Below are 20548 nucleotides of genomic sequence, written 5' to 3'. Positions count from 1 at the left end.
ATGCTATGGAAAAGATATGACAAAGCTGGCGCATAGTGTAATCAGGATGGTAGTATGCGGTCTCGCAAACTGTAGGGTCCATCACAATGAACTTCTATCCAAACTAGTCTCATACTTGATTTGGATAGCTAGACTCAGTGTGGTAAACTCCTAATCTTAGGTTAGTCCCATACCTAACCGAAATCATATCCATTTTGAAGGTACATGTGGTGATCTAGTTACGCACCACCAGCTTGAGTGGATAGTGGGTGAATGAATGCGTGAGTAAAATGTTAAACATCCCTCCTCTCAACTAGTACACCTCCACACCTTATAATACATTTCTTCAAGAATCACAAATATACCACAGGTGTAATCCAACATCTTCACACAAGTGTGGGATGTATTTCCAAAAGGCAAAGACTTGGGCTCGTCAACCCCTACCCATCTATCCGTTAGCTTAACAAAGGGGGACCCTGATTTATTTCACCCTAACTGGCCTCAATAGTCAGAATATCACCCACCTCGACCCGGCACGCGACGGTAGACTTGCTCATTACACCCCTTCTCAATCCTGGCAGTGGAAAGGACTATCGCACCTATTCTACTATGCCCACCCCCACTCGACACACAATAGAAGATGACCCAATTGGCCAATCTTAGTAGGTTCATTGGAAGATAGGCGTATCCAATAATGGGATCCAAGCTTGGGGTGGTAATGATGCACCCTTCTAAAAACCTTCTCAACAGTGTCAATGACTTAGCCATCCCGAGGCCTCACATATGTTATCAACTTGCCATCATGTGGCCATCATACATACATTACCAACCAACTAACCACCAAGTCTTTTGGATTTCATCCAGGTGTACGGACCAACACGATGGCCCAATTACTGCCACCCAAACACCCAACCACATAATATATCACAAAATCATAATAGTAAGTCCATACCCCCAACTCCTCAGGATCTCATCTAGGTATGCTAACCATCACGAGGGCCTGAATATGATGCATCTCCAAAACTCAATGAAGCATGCCATGGATGCTCTACAAACTGCCAAAAAATTTACATTACCAAGCTAGGGTGCATTTTTAGAATGTGCAACATGGACATATAATGACTCACAAGTGGTTGGGTGTTTGTGTGGCAGTGATTGGGCCCTCGTGTTGATCAGTACACCTGGATGAAATCCAGAGGAGTTGGTGGTTGGTTGGTAATGTATATATGATGGCCACATGGGGGCCAAGTTAATGACATATGTGAGGCCTCGGGATGGATAAGTCATTAACATTGTTGAGAAGGTTTTTTGAAGGGTGCACCATTGCCACCCCGGGCTTAGATCTCGTGATTTAATATGCCTATCCTCCAATGAACCCTCTAAAATTGGCCAATTGGGTCTTCTTCCGTCGAGTGTTGAGTTGGGGTGAGCACAATAGGGTATGTGCAAGAGTAATTTCCACTACTGGAACCAAGAAGGGAAGAGGTGTGACAATCCTACTCACTGCTGTGTACCGGGTTGAGGTGGGTGATAGATAGGTAGGGGTTGATGTGCCTAAGACTTTGCTTTTTGAAAATGCGTCCCACACTTGTGCGAAGATGTTGGATTACACTTGTGTGGCATGTTTGTGATTCTCGAGGAGATGTATTATGCGATGTGGAGGTGTACTAGTTGAGAAGAGGGATGTTCAGCATTTGACTAATGAATTCATTCATCCACTATCCACTCGGGCTGGTGGGACACAACTAGATCATCATGTGTACTTTTATAATGGCTACAATTTCGGTTTGGTATGGGAACCTGAGATCGGGCATTTACCACATTGAGTTTAGCTATTTAAATAAAGGTATGGGACTGATTTGGATAGAAGTTCCTTGTGATGGATCCCACAGCTTGCGAGATTGCGTACTACCATCCTGACTACACCATGCGTCAGCTTTGTCATATCTTTTCTATAGCATGCCTTCTGCTATAATATAGAATTTAATTATCCTGTACTTGATGAATTACTACTCTATGAGTCATGGTTACTCGTTTGAGTAGTACACTTAACATTGAGAACTCATTCATTTGATAAACTATGGTAGTACATCTATTTGTGTACATATGTTCATATGTAAACCGACTATCTGTGTCACGTCCCAAACTCGGTGAACGGGCTCACAGAATTCCCGAGTTCTGAATTCAGTGGTGATAACCTCCGTAGTACCGTATTCTCGGCTCCTAGCTCCCATATGTCAGGTTCCAATCCTAGGATCCCACAAGGAAGATTTTTCAGGGGTGATTTATATATATATATATATATACACACACACACACACACACACATGAGCATAACTACAAGTGTACCAAAACCAAAAACATCATCACATTTCCACTAATATCTGTTCAAGTATAGTGTTGGAAGACAAATACATGATATAACAACAGTCCAAAAGATCAGACACATGCTCCTACCTTAATGTTGTTGTAGTCTAGCATAACCTGCATGTAAACAATGTGCGTAAGCTTACTACGAAGCTTAGGGAGTGCGTGTGTATGCGTATAATGCATGTGTCATGCATACAAATATCAAAGTAAGCGGAAATGATGGAGGGCTAAACTAGCAAGTCCATAAATGTTATTAGCCATACCCAGGCTATGCGATGCCAGGGCCTGCATGGCTAAATGTCATATGCTAAAGATGCAATGCAACGTGCCAATCATCCACGAGTTCACATGTCGGAATAGTTCACAATTGGATCATCACCGGGGTCTAGTACACTTCTGGCACTGGTTGCCGCCCATCACACGCAAGACCAAGCAAGTGCAAAAGACCTCACTGCCTCGTCAGTGGTACATAGAAAACCACCCGGCTCGTCGATAGCGAACCCATTTCACAAGCTAGTCAAACTCAACCTAGCATATAGCCCTCTGTACTCGGGCGGGTAAGGTCAAACCCCCTTTCAACTGACCCCAACATAGTGGGAGACGCGGACTACTGGTATCCAACCATTGTGCGCTCATTAATCCACTCGGTATAGATGTTGGAGCATCCTACTGGTACCAAAGGGTTTAGGGACTTTCACCTAAGAACACTTGTGATGCCGTGTAACCTCGATAGTTTCGGGTGTCCATAAAATCATCCGCCAACCACAACAAGGCTACAGGACCACCTCCCTGGTGTCGCTAGGGAGTAGATGTAACATGTCCCACATAGTGCAGAATGCATGAATCACACTATCCAAGACATGCATCAAACCTCCCCGTACCGGGCGAATCATGCGGGGCGACTCTATCTCAGATAGAGTCCCTTAAGTGTCTCAAGCCGAAGGGCATATGCTATGAACAATCTCAGATAGAGTGCCCTAAGTGTCTCAAGCCGAAGGGCATATGCTATGAACAATCATCATCCACAGTAGGAATACAAATGATGCGTATGGGCATATAGCTGGGCATGTTATCCATTACACTAAGCATGTTATTAGTGTGTCCTATTAGGCCAAACACACTAGCATGTTATCAGACATATCATAATATAATCGGCCCTAATTGGCACATCATACACACAGAGTGGGAACCAAACTACAAGCCCCACTAGAAATATAGAGGTCTATGTGGTGTGGCCCACGTTAGACTAACATTGTCTCCTCATGTAGCCCGTACATAAAAATCTAGTAATTGGATGTAAGGCATGGATAAGATACATATGCCAAGGCGGGGTCCACTGGGAATGACCCGGATGGATACCCACATGTGCAACATGTGTGCCACTAGGCTATCAATTTATCGGGCACATGGCCCACTTATGATATCCCAAAACGATTAGATTATCATTGACATCACTATAATTACTCCAATAGGATGATCCGCACCATTTGAACATTGTCGATGTAATCGATGATTATAAATCGTTGATTTGTCACTAGGATGTGATCTTGTGCTTGTGGCCCATCTAAGTCTTGGAATTTCATCATTTTAGTAAAAGTACATGCCTCAACATATTTAATACAACAACAGCGTTGTACGTACACTAATTAGGGGTTTTTAAAAATTGATTTAACAATTAATTTCAAACCCTTGCAAATACATATTGCATTTTAACTTAGGATTACATGGATTTTGAATCCAGGGTGCCAAACATAGCCAAGGGATTCCAAAAATCCTGGACTCCCAAGTCCTAGAGAACTCCAAATCCAAGGGATCCCAAATTCAGGGATTCCACAAAAAAAAAAATCAGATTTCCACCCCCACCATTCCCTGTAGTGCGCATCGCCTAAGATCTAGATCGGCCTGAACTTTAGGCCCATGGCCTAACACGGACAGAAGAAAAGGATGGACGGTGTGGGTGGCACAGAAACATCAAGGTGGGTCCCACAAGTGGGCCCCATGTGCTGTTAAAATGGGCAGCACTACCTGCCCACTATTTCCTTCGGTGCGGTCTACCTGAGATTCTGATCGGCTTGATATTTAAGCCCATGGCCTAACATGATTGGGCAAAACAAATGAACGGAGTGGATAAGGCGCATACATCATGAAGGGTCCCACGAGTGGGCCCCGCTCCATGCCTCACGGTGGGTGTCCGCCCTCCCATGGGCACTAGCAACAGTGCTAGCTACTGGCATGAAATTTTTTATTATTATTTTTTTGTTTGTATACACTATCAAGGTGGGCCCCAAGTGGATGATCTACTCCGTCCACCGCCTTGACCATCTCAAGCAGGGTCCAATGGGCCCTGACTTGGACTGGTTTGGACGAATAGGGATCCCATGGTGGGCCTTGGAAGGTTTCAACAGCAGAAATTCATTTCCCTCGGTGTGGCCCACTCTAGACTTGAATTTGCCTCATTTTTTGGCCCATGGCCTAAAATGATCTGGAGAAACAAGTGGACGGTGTAGATTTAACAAAAAACATCAAGGTGGGGTCCACGAGTGGAGGACACCCCCTCCCCACGTTGCATGGCTAACGTGAGGGGGTGCTCCCAACACCACCGTCACATGTGGTGTGGTCCATATGATGGTTGAATCAACCTGATTTTTGGGCTCTACGACTAAAATGGGCCAGGAAACAGATGGACGATGTGGATCAAAATGATACATCATGGTGGGTCCCACGAGTGGGAACCCACTCCCACTGCCCTCTCATGCAAGCAGAGTCAGTGACAATGGGCTCACCAGCCCACTGCTGCTCATGATGTGGCCCACCTAAGATTTGGATTGGCTTCATTGTTGGGCTCAATGTCTAAAATGAGAACGAAGATCGGATGGACAACATGGATGAGACACATACATCAAACACCCAACCACATAATACATCACAAAATCATAATAGTAAGTCCATACCCCAACTCCTCTGGATCTCGTCCAGGTATGCGAACCATCACGAGGGCCCAAATATCACATCTCCAAAACTCAATGAAGCATGCCATGGATGTTGAAGATCAAGAGGAAGGCAAACGGTATCGCAGAAAAGTTCCAAGTCTGATTAATGATAAAAGGGTTCACCCAACAGAACTTATTTTCGTTTGAAGTTTCCTAAGAGGAATTAGTGTAAACCCAATTTATCCTCCAAACTCGCACATCTTTTGTTCATTTCATCTTACTAATTCAGCCACTGGAATCCTTCAAAAAAAAAAATCAGCCACTTGAATCCTTGCATGTAATAGCATCCGCCAACTTGTTTTAATAGTTCTTCATGCATGTATGTTTTCTTGCAACTCTTTAGATATTGTTGCCTACACTTAGTTGCCCGGACCTTCTGCCAAGGTGCTACTCCTACTTCAAATTGTGGTCCGGACCCACTCTGCTTCATAGCCATTTATACTTCTAATATTCTGAAACAGACACTTCCTTGCCCCCGAACCCAAATCCATGCCTGCTTCCTGGTGCAACTATAATCCAATGTATGCAACTTCCCCTGTATGTAACACACGTGTACCTTCTTGTCCATGATGCTTTCATGTGAATAATTTAATTCTTAGCAACTAATTCCCATGTGTGGATTACCACTAACTCACGTGCATAGCCATTACATATGGTACCTAAAAATAATTCCGCAAACTCCCATGTCCTAATAATTAGCCACTTTTGCACACGGAAGATCTCCCATTCATTACAAGTTATGTCACTTGCTGAAACTGAAATTAGTGCAACGAAAACCAAATATCAACACAATTAACAACAAAAATTAACCCAAAATCTTCCCAGTTGGAAGGGATGTCAAGAGATTAGTGGACTTTGCTCTTCTTCCCATTTGTTTTCTTGGGGCCAACAAGCTGATTTGTAGACTGGAAGTAGCAAACAAAAAATTTTCAAATGCATTTGTCAACTCATAGTTGTTTGGTCCTGTAAAACTCTCCATATGATGAAGCAATATAAGCTTAGTATCTTATTGTATGAAATTGGCAGATTTTTTTATTATTTATTCATCAACTAAAAATCAGTTTAGGACGTGCTTGAAAACTGAGGGAACTAATGAAGTAGTTTTCTTTTTGTTAGCTTGTGGTCACAGGTCAGGGAAACATCCTCAGCTTATGCCATCAACTCCAAGATGGGCTGTGGCAAACGGTGCTGGCGTTATATTAAGTGTTTGCGATGAAGAAGTTGCCCGCTATGAAACTGCTAATCTAACAGCTGCTGCAGTTCCTGCACTTCTGCTTCCTCCTCCAACAACCGCATTAGATGAGCATCTAGTAGCTGGGTTGCCAGCTCTTGAACCATATGCTCGCTTGTTTCATAGGTGAATATCCAGAACTTCTATTCTTTCGGATGAGTATTTCTGGGAATACTTTGATTGCTGTCTTTGGTTTTGATTAGGTACTATGCCATTGCTACTCCAAGTGCCACCCAAAGGCTTCTTCTTGGACTTCTTGAAGCACCACCATCATGGGCTCCAGATGCACTTGACGCTGCTGTGCAACTTGTGGAACTTCTAAGGGCAGCTGAGTATTATGCATCTGGTATGAGGGTAAGTAAAGTTGCAAGACAAACAACCTTCTTGCTGTCATATGCTAGTGTTCTATGTCATTTTCGTCTTAGTTCTTATGGTCTTTTGTTTCGTTTAAATATATCCATTTGCTATGATTTTTTATTTTGGTAAATGACTACCAATTGCCAATTTACCCTGTTACTGACATGTGGAAGCATTTTCTACCAATGCCCACTAGACATCTTTCTCCAACTCCCATCTCCATAACTTGATTCCAAATCAGCTGCTTCCCCAATGTGCTTTTGACCCTATCTCATCTATACACATGACCTTATGAAGAAGACCAAAGTACCACCACCTCATCAAAATCTTGTTGTGTAGCGTATAGTACTAGGCAGTGTTCGAAATATCTGTATCGCACAATGTATCGCACCCTTGGGATACAGATACGTATCGGTTATCGCACAGGATATATCGTTTGTATCACATAGTTTATCGCACTTTTTGGGAAACATGGGGAAACATTGGGAAAATGGTTGAATTTTTTATTGAAACTTTGGGGATTGTTAAAAAAGCCCTTAATACACACTTTAAAATCATAAAGTTTCAAAAAAGAAGTGTACATAATAAATTTCCTTTGTATAAGGTCCCAAGCTGTGCGCTGTCCGATTGAACTAAAACAACTATATTCAGTATCAACCCCGTTCATCCGTTTTTCCATATCATTTCAAGACATTATCTAAAAAATAAAACAGATCCAATAATTAGGTAGACCATACCATAGGAAACAATGGTGATTGACCATTAGTGGGCCACAAAAGTTTTGGTTCAGGCTAATAATAGTTTTTCCTCTTCATTCAAACCATAAATTTATCTGATAAAATGGATGGACAGAGTGGATAAAATACATGAATTATAGTTGGCCCACAAAGTTTACAAAGTACACTGCTCATTAGAGGATCCACTTCCCACCACACTGGGGGTGGGGTGCTGCTACCAAGTTCCTTCGCTCAAAACCTATGTGGGGTCCACTATGATGTTTGTAAGAAATCCACCTCGTCCATTCATTTTTTGAGATCATTTTAGCACTTGAGAGCAAAAATGAGCAGAATCCAAGACTAAAGTGGGCTGCACTAAAGGAAAAGGTGGGTAGGAAAATTCCTACTGTTGAAACCTCCCTGGGTCGTAGGGCCCACGATAATGTTTATTTTCTATCCAATCTTTTAATTAGGTCACACAGACCTGACCTGAATGAAGAGGAAAAATAAATATCATATTGATCCAAAACTTCCGTGACCCTCAAAAGGGTTTCAATGGTAAACGTTCAATCTACCACTGCTGTTTGCAGTGTGGTCCAGTTGATCTTTGGATCTGTCTTATTTTTCGGCTCAAGCCTTACAAAGAGCTCGCCAAATGGACGAACGGCCTGGATATAACAAATACCTCATGCTGGGACCCACAGAACTTGGTGACGTCAACACAGTTTGGTGGTGCGCCGTGCGCGCATACTCGATTACAATAAAAAAAAAGGGGGGGCGGGATTAGCTGAGTAGCGAGACTCGCTACTGAATTGACATCACCAAGTTCCGTGGGCCCCACCATGATGTATGTTTTGTATCCACACCATTCATTAATTTGGAGAGAACATTTTATGCCATTAGCCTAAGAATGACTAAGATTCAAAGCTCCTATGGACCCCACCACAGAAAGCAGTAGAGAGAGTGACGCCCACCATTAAAAACTTCTGAGGGCCACAAAAGTTTTCGATTAAGCTGATATATTTTTTCCCCTTTTATAATGCCTTTTTTAACTTATTAACGGGTCGGATCTCAAATAAACATCACGGTGGACCTTAGGAAGGTTTCAACGGTGTATGTCACTTTCTCCACTGTTTTCTGTAGTGGGGTCCATTACAGAAATTTATCTCCCTCGTTATTTTGACTCATGTCCTAAAATGATATCTCCAACTGGATGGACGGTGTGGATATAACACATTCATCATGGTGGGACCCACGTAACTTGGTGACGTCACTTCAGTAGCGATCTCGCTACTCAACCTGTCAGTAGCTAATCTGCGTCCGAGAAAAAAGGCTCGAACGGCCTTTGGTTTTCAAACAGAAAGGGTTCCGGAAACCAGAACCCTAAAATATCTCCCAAATCTCATCGGATGTCGCCGGATTTCTCTCCAAAATCGGAGATGTTATTTGCGGTAACCTAGGAATGGCGCTTCAATTCGAATGGCCCACCAAATGGAAGCTTCCGATCATGGCGATCTCTTCTACAGGTACCGAAATCCACCCTCTATTTTTTTTTTCCCCGATTTTTTCGGATGATGACGTCGATGTCCGACAATAATGGAGAGGAAATCGCATGATATCGTCAAAATATCGTGCGATATCGGCCGATATCTGGATTTTGAGTTTTTTGGTATCTTCCGGGGGTTATCGTGACTGTATCATCTCGCAGGGGTGCGATAACGATAATATCGGCCGATAGTATCGATATTTCGAACACTGGTACTAGGTACATTTGAGTTGCCTATGGGAATAGCAAGCAAACACAGCGACAAGAATGAAATTGTTTGGCTGTTGTGGGTAAATGGTCTCACGACACATGACTCGTAGCGACCGTCATTTACACTGTCCTTATGCGGGATCTATGTGATCATCCAATGGATAGAAGGTTACCATCCTTGAACCCTCGTGTCAATGCTGCAAGGATCTGACCATCAAAAGAGTGAAAGGCTGGTGATCATCCAATTATCTTTCCCCGTTGTAAAGTATAGGCTTACAGGATCAGGTACAAGGCCAATCATGCTGATCTCACTGTGATTCCATCCTGATCTCTCCATGGATCAAGCCCTAGCTACATCTCATATGTGCACGTATCTCTTCATACGCTATTCCAGTTTCTGCACTGCTGCACAATGGTCTGTGTTGTCCAAGAAGCAGACCAAGCCATTCAATCGATGATTATTTGGTAACACTACCACCGTGTCTGAATAATGTGTACATTAACATGTCATGTGCACGAAGAGAATCACTACCATACATGAAAACATCCACATCAGAAAATCATCACTATAATCCAATGAGTTGAAATATGTACATGTGTCATACAGGTGGTAAACAGTATATGATCTATCATTTCTGTCTAAATGTGTTGATTTTCCAGTATTTGTACATACTCAAGTTGGTTAGATGCAATGGTATCAGAATCTATGGCCATATCTACTATTTAATTTCTTTGCATGGCAAGCTTACTCGGGTGTTTTCATGCACTTTGCACCTAGAATTATAGATTTGAAAAGATTATTTAACAAACTTTACTCAGATACAAAGCCAATCATGCTGATCTCAGTGTGATTTCATTCCAATCTACCCATAGATCAAAGCAGAGCTACTTCTCATATGCAAGTACATCTCCTCATACACTAGTCAAGTTGTGTGCTCGCGCAATGGTCTATGTTATGTGAGTAGCAGACTAAGCCTTTTAGTTGATGATTGCTAGTAACACTACCATCATGTTTACTACACCACACAACAATGTGTGTGCATTTTCAATATCATAAGCTTGAAAAAATCATTGTAACCATACATACAAACATCCCATTAGAAGATCATCACTATGATCCAATGCGTGCAAACATGTATCATGGGATCCGGATAGGCCCTGTATGATCTAACATTTTTCCTCTTATATAATGCGTTGATTGCATTCCACAAGTTGGTCACATGCAATTGGGTTGTATCAGAATTTATGGTCCTATGTAGTAAATTTATTCTCTTAGCAAACATAACTACTCTATCTGTTTGTCTAGAGCCAGAATTATAGCTTTGAAGTAGCTTATTTGCTCAATCAATTAATATAACATGCTTGTAACCATTTGTACCTCTTGGCTTGCTTGGTTTTCCATATGTAGCTTCCAAGGAATTGGATGCATTTGCATTTCTTACGTGCAATTGGGACTGCAATGTCCATGAGGGCTGGCATCGCTGCAGATGCTGCCGCAGCTTTACTTTTCCGCATACTTTCACAACCCACATTGCTTTTTCCTCCACCAAGGCATGCTGAAGGTGTTGATGTCCAGCATGAACCTCTCGGTGGCTATATTTCGTTCCAAAAAAAACAGGTAATTTGAAAGCTGTGTTTATATGCTTGTTTCTTTCTATTACTTGGGATGGATCCTAATTCAATTTGCTGGTACTGTTAGCGAGATTTTATTATGATTGGTTACTCACGTCCACCTTCGGAAATTAACTTTTCACCAGATAGAGGTTCTGGCTGACGAAGCCACCATTGAAGCCACTGCCCAAGGAATTGCTTCAATGTTATGTGCCCATGGCCCCGAGGTTGAATGGAGAATTTGTACCATCTGGGAAGCTGCTTACGGCCTTCTTCCTTTAAGTTCCTCAGCTGTTGATTTGCCTGAAATTATAGTTGCAACCCCTCTGCAACCTCCTGTTTTATCATGGAATCTGTATTTACCACTACTTAAAGTCTTAGAGTATCTTCCTCGAGGAAGCCCATCTGAAGCATGCCTCATGAGGATCTTTGTGGCTACAGTGGAAGCGATTCTTCAAAGAACATTTCCACTGCAATCCTCCAGAGAACAAACCAGGAAATCAAGGTACCATGTTGTTATTGGGAATGCGTCTAAGAACCTTGCTGTTGCTGAGCTGCGTACGATGGTGCATTCGCTATTTCTAGAGTCATGTGCTTCTATGGAACTTGCTTCCCGCCTGCTGTTTGTTGTGCTAACCGTGTGTGTCAGTCATGAAGCTCTGCCCAATGGGAGCAAGAAGCCAACTGGCATTGACATTCATTCTCCTGACGAAGAACAGCAAAATGGAAAAGAAATGAGAACTAAAAACAGAAAGAAGCAAGGCCCTGTGGCAACCTTTGATTCTTATGTTCTAGCCGCTGTTTGTGCTTTGTCTTGTGAACTTCAGCTCTTCCCTTTGATGTCAAAAGCTGCTAAGTGTTCAGATTCTAAAGACTCCATGACCATAGTGAAGTCTGGTAAAATTAATGGATCTTCTGAAGAGTTTGAAAATGGTATTCACTCAGCGGTTCATCATACTCGTAGAATGTTGGGAATTTTAGAAGCACTCTTTTCATTGAAGCCATCTTCTGTTGGCACCTCATGGAGTTACAGTTCAAATGAGATAGTTGCTGCAGCTATGGTTGCCGCCCATGTTTCTGAACTGTTTGGACGATCAAAGGCCTGTATGCATGCTCTCTCCATTCTCATGCGGTGCAAATGGGATGAAGAAATCTATACCAGGGCATCTTCACTTTATCACCTTATTGACATTCACGGCAAAGCTGTTGCATCCATTCTTGACAAGGCAGAACCGCTTGAAGCAAACTTAGTAGGTGCACCATTATGGAAGGATGCTCAAATCAACGGTAGAAAAGATATAAGTTCCTCAAATGATAACAGATTTGCATTGGGACCTCCTTATACGCGACAACATGAAGGTGATAAGAATTTGGAACATGTGAGAACATATCCGAGACATGAGAAAGCAATAATACTAACGGATGCTATGCTAAATGACTCTGGGAAGAGTCTCAAGAGTTTGCCTGTGGATGCATCAGACTTGGCAAACTTTCTTACAATGGATAGGCACATAGGATTTAACTGCAGTGCACAAGCTCTTCTGAGATCTGTACTTGCTGAGAAACAAGAATTATGTTTCTCAGTTGTTTCATTGCTGTGGCACAAGTTGATCACAGCCCCAGAGACACAAATGAGTGCTGAAAGTACATCTGCCCAACAGGGATGGAGGCAGGTATGTTTTCTTTGTATAACTACCTCCATACATCAGGTTGTAAGGTTCTTATGTGATCATATCTTATTTTTATTTTTTATGAATAAGTGTCTTATTGTGTGATTGTATCTTGTGTTATTATCTTTAGTACACTATCTTGATCTTATCTATTGGTTTACTGGATCAGCGCTCACTGTTACAAACAAATATAATAAATAAATAAAAATTGGGCATGCCATTGTCTGTCATCCAGACCAATCATTTTGTCATGTATTGCCAGAAAAGAGAAATCACACTAATAGGATGTGACCTTAATTGCCAATTTCTGGCCTACAATTGACTGTTGAAAAGAACATTGACAGTTGGTCCTATTTCACGAGAAAATCTTTTCTTAAATCATAAAAATTGTCATGAATGAATTACATGAACTTTAAAGAAAATACAATTTCTTGTAAGTATAGCATGCATAGATAATGAAAAGTGTGCCCAAAGATGAATCCACATAGTGGGTCTGACTGACAAGGTCCATACCAATTAACAACCACATAAAATGTATCCATATAATGAAAAGAGAATAAGGTAGTAGCCTACAATGTATGCGTGCTTTCCACAACAAAGCTCCCTTGCAGCCCTCATATGACTTGATTGCAGCATGTGCAAGGAAAGGAAATCATGAGCTCTATAAAGAAAATCAGACCAGAGGTTCTACGAACCCAAACTTTCCCCAAAGTCATGACACTTATTATAAAGAAATTCATTTTCCTATTAAACAGATGAGAGGAAATCCTGCTAGTGTTTGAAAAAGAAAGTAATGAGTCCTACAAAGAATATCCCCATATAAATAGGGTAAGAATTCTCTTGTAAGAGCTTCCCCAAAGACCAGAAGATGCATACCTGATCTATCCTGTAGACCTGAATCCGCAACCATGGGCAGGAAGAAAGGTACTTGTATGGATGATTTGACCCTGGATCTATGATTTGATGCCCAAACAATTTGTATATCTGACCTTCCCCAGGCTCTTGTTCCCAAGAACAGGAAGTCAGTCTCAATGGTCAACACCTTTCAGTCCAGGTCCTAGTAGATCTTTCCAATCTGTATTTCATGTCGACGATATCAGTACATGTTTCCATATCTTTAGTCACCAACACATATAATGATACTGATACTCTAGATCCTCACATCTCCCCCCCTCCCCCTTCCCCTCCCCTCCCCTCCCCTCCCACTTATTCCCGCATTCTTTCACCACCCACATGCATGACTTGTACAGCTAATGTATCCGATCAGGATAATCTAGGTCAAGATCCTAAAATCTCTGGATCAATGTCACCTTGATCACTCAAAACTCTACAATTTTCAATCCAAATAGCGGTATCCAGTTTGAGGGTCATTTTAGATCTGCATCGCTACTTTTAGTGACCTGAAATTTTGAGCCAATACCCTTGCTGCTGACTAAGATGGAGTTCATATTTAGAATCTAGAAACTTATGCATCAACTTCTGTGTATGCATATAACATAGAGATGCTATACAATTTTCAGGCAAGAGATTGTACAGTACTATACAGATTTTCAATTTGTCAAAGTTAAGGCATGTTGTTGAGTGATACAGACCGATCATATTATAGGGCCAAAAATATCTTAGATGGTCAACGCACCAAAACTATCCAAGATGAAAATTTCCTAAACCCTTCAGCTGGCAGCCAAAAAGGAAAAGAAAGGAATTACAGCAACAGCTTCCATTCATCCAACAAAAGGCAAGATATTCTATAGCTATGATCCTCCAGTCTCAGGATTTTTGGTGCACGGGCCTTTCATGGAGTCTTATGATGTCAATGTTTTGGCTCATTGAATTGTGGGTCCCACTTGTACAAACTGAAACCCAAAATACTATCCAATCTCAGCTCAAGCATTGCGTAAGACCCCATAATACAGTACTATGCTTTTTTCTTTTATCAATGATTCAATGCATCAGTTTTATAGTTTTACATAATAATTTTATCAGTGATTCAATACTATATGGTATTGTATTATAACATATGGTACTATGCCTACAAAGGTTATACAGTAATATTCAATTTCAGACATAAATTACGGTATTTCTTTGTATATGGTTAAATTGCACATACTCCGTAGTTTTCATCAGAGTGACTGGAATGATCCTGCCCCAGTGTACCAAGTACTAGAGGAAGTAGCATACTGCCTACCCATTCCGTAACACATGCCAGAGCAACCTGCATTCATCATAATCTTGCTTTGGATGTTTTGAGCTTTCCGCTTAGTTTTCCAGGATTTATAAGCTGTTTCTGAATTGGGAAGTTCATTTTGCTAGATGCTATTACGCTAGTTATCAAAAACTTGATTCCGGTACATGTGGTACTCATGTATAAGATACGGACCAGTCATTTATCGGGACCTACCATGGGTGGGAGAGAAACTCGCCCCAATGAGATGCGCCTAACCTAGCCACTGATTGGACAAGTTTCGAGGATTATAATTGGCTGCTAGAAAAGTTATAACCAATTGTCCACGTTAAATGGGCAGACCTCATCTAAATGGGGGCTAGAGTCATCTTACCAGTGTGCTTATTTTTGTGGCTCTCATCCATGAGCCCAACAGATGAATGATCCAAGGCTAGTACATGGTTCCACTGGAAGATAATACATCTGGTTGAGAAAACTTTCATATTAATGAAGTATTTAAAAAGATCCAAGACCTTTCATTCCAAAAAGTTGCTGATTCAAATTGAATTTTATGAATTTCTAAAGATTAGAATTTGGAAATAGTTTAAAAGGAGAGTTCAATAAAATATGAAGGACAAACTGGAAGTTGTCGCTTAAGGACTATGGAATGAACAGATACCAGAAACTTAGATAAATGCAACATTGTGAGAACTCCATTCATTCTACATGCAAACCATCATACATGTTTCTTTTCTCCATTTTGAGAACAAGCCGAATCACTTAACTTTCCTGTGATGTGTCTAGGTCGTCGATGCCCTGTGCAATGTTGTGCTTGCATCACCAACAAAAGCATTGACTGCAGTTGTTCTTCAGGTTCAAAATTTGTTTCACTCGTGAAATATTATGAGAATGTGTCCAGTGTTAAATGCTATTATAAGTTAGTTATCAAGAACTCGATTCCAGTACACATGGCACTCATGTTAGAGATATGGACCGGTCGTTTCGTTGGGACCTACCATGGGTGGAGCACAAAATCACCCAGTGGGATTATCCTAGCCACTGATTGGACAATATTTGAGAATTATAATTGGCAGCTAGACAAGGTCTAACCAATGGTCCACATTCAATGGACAAATGTCCTCTAAATGGGGCTAGAGTCATCTGACCAGCATGCTTATTTGTGTGGATCTTATCCATGACTGGGCCCAACAGATGAATGGTCGAAGTCTATTACATGGTTCCAAATGTTCCAAGATTTGAGTGCTTGATAACTAAGACATGAGCATTAAGCATAGGATCTTTTCCCTTTTTCTTTGTAATGAAAAATCATTATCTCTAACATTTCTTCAATCACTGCATTTATTTTTTCAGTCACTTTTTTGTCCGTGTGTTTTGGACAGGTGGAGAGGGACTTGCAACCCTGGATTGCTAGAGATGATGAACAAGGTCAGGGAATGTGGAGAATCAATCAACGGATTGTTAAATTGATGGTGGAGCTGTTGAGGAATCATGATAGCCCTGAAGCCTTGATAATTCTATCAAGTACTTCAGATCTTCTTCTCCGTGCGACGGATGGAATGCTCGTTGATGGAGAAGCTTGCACTTTACCACAGCTAGAGGTAAACATCTCACACGCACCAATTCTCTCTTTCAAATACAGGGTTCGAATTTCAGCAGTACGCTTAAATCATTGTGTTTATCACATGGCTAAAAATTTTGAAAACTCAACTGCACTCAAAAGTCAGTCAATTCAAAGACTCGGTCAAATCATGGTGAATCAAGACAAGTCTTAGCCAGTCAAGTCAACTGAGGCCAAATTTAGTTGTTTACAAGTTCAGTCAAGATCTGATCAAGTCAAATCAGCCCAGCAAAGTTGGGTTGAGGTCTTTGGAGTTTTTGAAGTATGGTTTTTCTTTATCATTTTTGTCATTGATAAAATTTCTTTTTCATGTCAATCTTTTGCCTGCTTCAAATTTCCACTAACATTTTGGACATCTGTACTTTTTTCTTGATTCTTATGCACATCTTAAGAACTACTTCTCCATTATTCTGGTTGATGGCATATGATGTTGAGTTTAGCATTGCATCTCATTGCCTAGAGTCTTATTTGATATGCTGGCATATGGTGCTGTCAATGGGCGGGGCTGGTCCATCTGACTTTCAGGCTTGACCTGCTTTGGACCGGGCTTGGGTTGAAATACCAGGCCCAAGGGCCAGACCCAGGCCTAAAATCTTTGAGCTTGTTTATTAATCGACCAGGGCTCTGGCTGTGTTTGGGAGCTCGTCAGCCCGACCCAAACCCAATCCAACCTGCCCTGTTTAAGGTTTCAAGAGCATTTTTGTCAATGTCATGCATAATTGGGCACACCTAACCAATGTTTTAAAATCTACGACATCGGCCGATATATCCCACGATATATCTTGTATCTCACCTGTGCGATATAAAATGCACAGGTAGTGCCGATATATCTCACATGTTTGATCCGGTGAGCATTTTCAATTTTCGATTCTTTTTTTGTTGAAATTGTGTTAAGTGTCAAATTGTTACAAATCCATTGGTTTTTCATGTTTTGCATGAAAAATCATGGAGTAGGAGCTTTGATTTCAATATCCATTGGTTCTTCATGCTCTTCGCATGTTTTTTTTTCGAAATTTTCCTTAAACCAGTTGTCAATTGAGGCTAATTTTGAAGTATTTAGGAGTATTTGATGAAATGATCATCACATACACTAATTTCGAAATTTGAGTTTAGGTGATCCGATTTGGGGAAATTTGGGAAAAATTCAAAAATTTCCCAATTTCTCCTAAATTGCTTGCAATGTTTGCACTCCAAACATGAAATCAAATATGTATGAGGGCTGATTTACTGATTTGTCAAGTCTTTGTCGATTTTTAGAAAATAAAAAACACTTTTTAATTAAAAATTAATAAATTATTAATTTTTTTCTTCGGAATTTTCCTTCAACTAGCTGTCAATTGAGACTAATTTCAAAGTATTTAGGAGTGTTTGATGAAATGATCATCGCATACACTCTAAATGTTATGCATTCAATTTGAATATAGTTGCATTAGTTCAGTCAGACAGTGCATAGCTTAGGATCCTATACAAAGGAAACCTATTATGTGCACTTTTTTTTAGATTGTTATCATTTAAAAGTGTGTATTAAAGTCTTTTTTAACAATCCCTGAAGTTACATTGAAAAATTCAACCATTTTCCCAATGTTTTTTCATGTTTTCCAAAAAGTGCGATAAATTGCCCAATACAATCGATATATCCCATGCGATAACCGATGTATATCTGTATCCCAAGGATGCGATACGTAATGTGATACCGATATTTCGGACACTACACCTAACAAACAGCCTAGACCTGGCACAAAAGGTGGCCAGGCTTGCGCTTGGGCCAAACTCAAACCTAGGCCAGGCTTCGTCCTGTCTGTTTTGGCTCTTTGCGAGCCCAGGCTGGACTCGGGCCTGGGTTTTACTTTGCAGGCCGGGCTTGGACAGACCTCGGCCTGGCCCAATGACAGCCCTGCTGGCAGAGTAAGACATGCCCTAAAGCATACACACAGAGACCCTTCCCATACATACATGCCCCTCAGTCCAAACTCTTCAAAACATGGGCCCCATTTTCGATGGACATGACATGGCGCCAAAAGTAGATTGATTAGATGATCCTAACCTCTGTTTTTGGTCATTTGTTTGTTGAATTTGGACCTTTGGCTATTTTCATTTTAACCGTCCATCAAATGGAGGAAAATCATTTTGTATACAGTAGATCCCGTGATTTGGATGGTGACCGAGAGTCATGCATGCAGTGTGTACAGTTGATGCATGCACCCATATGGATCATCATACTCGATTGAGAGTAATTCCCCTTAATTAAGTGCTTTCTTAATTCAACAATATCTCTGTAGTTAGCTTGTGTATTATTATTGCTATGTTGCTTCATGCTGTACAACTGTTATTTATGAGATGTGTTTCCTCCATATGAAATGAGCAGCTCCTGGAAGCAACAGCTAGAGCAGTTCAAGTAGTGCTAGATTTGGGAGAGTCCAGCTCAGCTGTCGCCGATGGCCTTTCAAACCTGCTAAAGGTAGCTTCCTTAGTCCTGCAATCTGGTCCAGCATTACAATGTCTAAGGCCTCTATTAATGTGATTTACCATACCCATGCATCCAGTGTCGCCTACCAGCTACCATCCGTTGCCTTTCTCATCCAAGTGCACATGTGCGTGCTCTAAGCATGTCAGTTCTTTGGGATATCTTGCATATCGGCTCCATCAAATCCAACCAAAAGAAAGAGGATGCAGAGCAAATCCATGGGCCACCTTACCAATGCTTAACCATAGGCACCATCAACTGGCGTTCCAACATTGAGAAGTGCTTAACATGGGAAGCCCACAGTCGGCGCGCAACCAGGATGACACTGGCATTCCTCGATGCCGCTGCCCGGGAACTGGGTTGCGACCTTTCCTTTTCTTGTCATGGGCCTCCACAATCCACCCATTTGAAATAGCACTGTTGCATATCAAGTCACATGGGGCCGTAGAACTTGAAGAATGTAGATAGGCCGAAGCAGCTGTTGAAGTCTTCTGTTCTTGTAGATACAATGAAGAACTCGCACTCCCATCATTCTAGATCTTTAAACAGGAAGAGCATGATATACAGTGGAAACTGGAGATTGGGCTGTGTCTGGTTTTTGACCCCTTTTTTTCTATTTTCTTATGTTGCTTATGCTATCTGTTGGTCTAATATACTTGAATGCTCCCCTATTAGAAATATGGAATGCAGGCTGCTTTGGTGCCTAAACCCTACAACATACATCAATAATATTTAATTGTCATTCTCAAGGTTTCGATGTTTTTTTTTTTTTGGCACATGTTTCAGCTCTCCCATTGTATCTATGGAAATTCAGAGTTTTTCCTTTAATCTGTTGGCTCCAGATTTAGATCTTTACTTCATGTAGCTATGCTTTCTAGAGTATTTTTTTTCCCCTTCTCATTTTCTTTACATTGCATTCCTTGCTTTCAATCTCATACATGAAATGAGAAATGCAGAGGCATGCCCTAGCTGCTCAACCTTTCACATAATGAATCCAGACCATTCATTTATATTGTCCCACCATATATGTGGTATGTCGAGAAAAATCACTTATAAAAAATTTCACCATTCATACAAATCCGTGTTGGAAAAAGCAGTCAAGTTTACAACACAACTTTGCATGAACCATAGGTCTAAAACTTGCTGAATCCACTTGAAACTCACCATTGACTCGAGCCGAGTACTGACCCTGTCAAGTGGGTTTTTAATAAAATCACCATTCACACAGAGTTAGAAACAGCAGGCAGTTTATAACAAATCCTTGTATGGACCATAGTTAAAACTCAGCGGCCAACTCACTAACCCTGTTAAGTGGTTTTTTAATAAAATTATCATTTCTATAAAGTTGAGTTGGAAGCAGCAATCAGTTTAGAACACAACTTTGTATGGACCATAGTTCCAACACAGCAGTGGCTCGAGCCTGGTCACTGGCCCTTTCAAGTGGGTTTTTAAATAAAATCACCATTCATACAAAGTTGAGTTAGAAACAGTAGTCAGATTTCAACAAAACTTCTAACTCAACTTTGTATGGACCGTATTTCTAAAACTCGTTGACTTGACTCAAAACTCATGAGTGACTGGAGCCAGCTCACCTGTCAAGTGGG

At 41.1% G+C, this 20548-nt stretch overlaps 1 protein-coding gene across 7 annotated transcripts in view; it reads left to right on the top strand.

The window, feature by feature from the left end:
- Positions 1–19699, top strand: part of LOC131254255 (protein GIGANTEA-like) — an 89219-nt gene extending 69520 nt beyond the window's left edge. For all 7 annotated transcript variants that reach the window (XM_058255248.1, XM_058255260.1, XM_058255265.1 and 4 more), the window contains 8 exons: positions 6456–6696; positions 6774–6924; positions 10808–11017; positions 11157–12683; positions 15646–15714; positions 16242–16460; positions 18846–18938; positions 19024–19699. In XM_058255248.1, coding sequence (XP_058111231.1) covers positions 6456–6696; positions 6774–6924; positions 10808–11017; positions 11157–12683; positions 15646–15714; positions 16242–16460; positions 18846–18938; positions 19024–19359 — 2846 coding nt within the window. In that variant the 3' untranslated portion in view covers positions 19360–19699. The remainder of the gene's footprint in view (positions 1–6455; positions 6697–6773; positions 6925–10807; positions 11018–11156; positions 12684–15645; positions 15715–16241; positions 16461–18845; positions 18939–19023) is intronic.
- Positions 19700–20548: the final 849 nt, after the last annotated feature.

Source organism: Magnolia sinica, chromosome 1, assembly GCF_029962835.1.
Source record: "Magnolia sinica isolate HGM2019 chromosome 1, MsV1, whole genome shotgun sequence".
NCBI classification, from domain to species: Eukaryota; Viridiplantae; Streptophyta; class Magnoliopsida; order Magnoliales; family Magnoliaceae; genus Magnolia; species Magnolia sinica.
The sequence above is the reverse complement of the archived record's forward strand: the minus strand, read 5'-3'. Positions and strand labels throughout refer to the sequence as shown.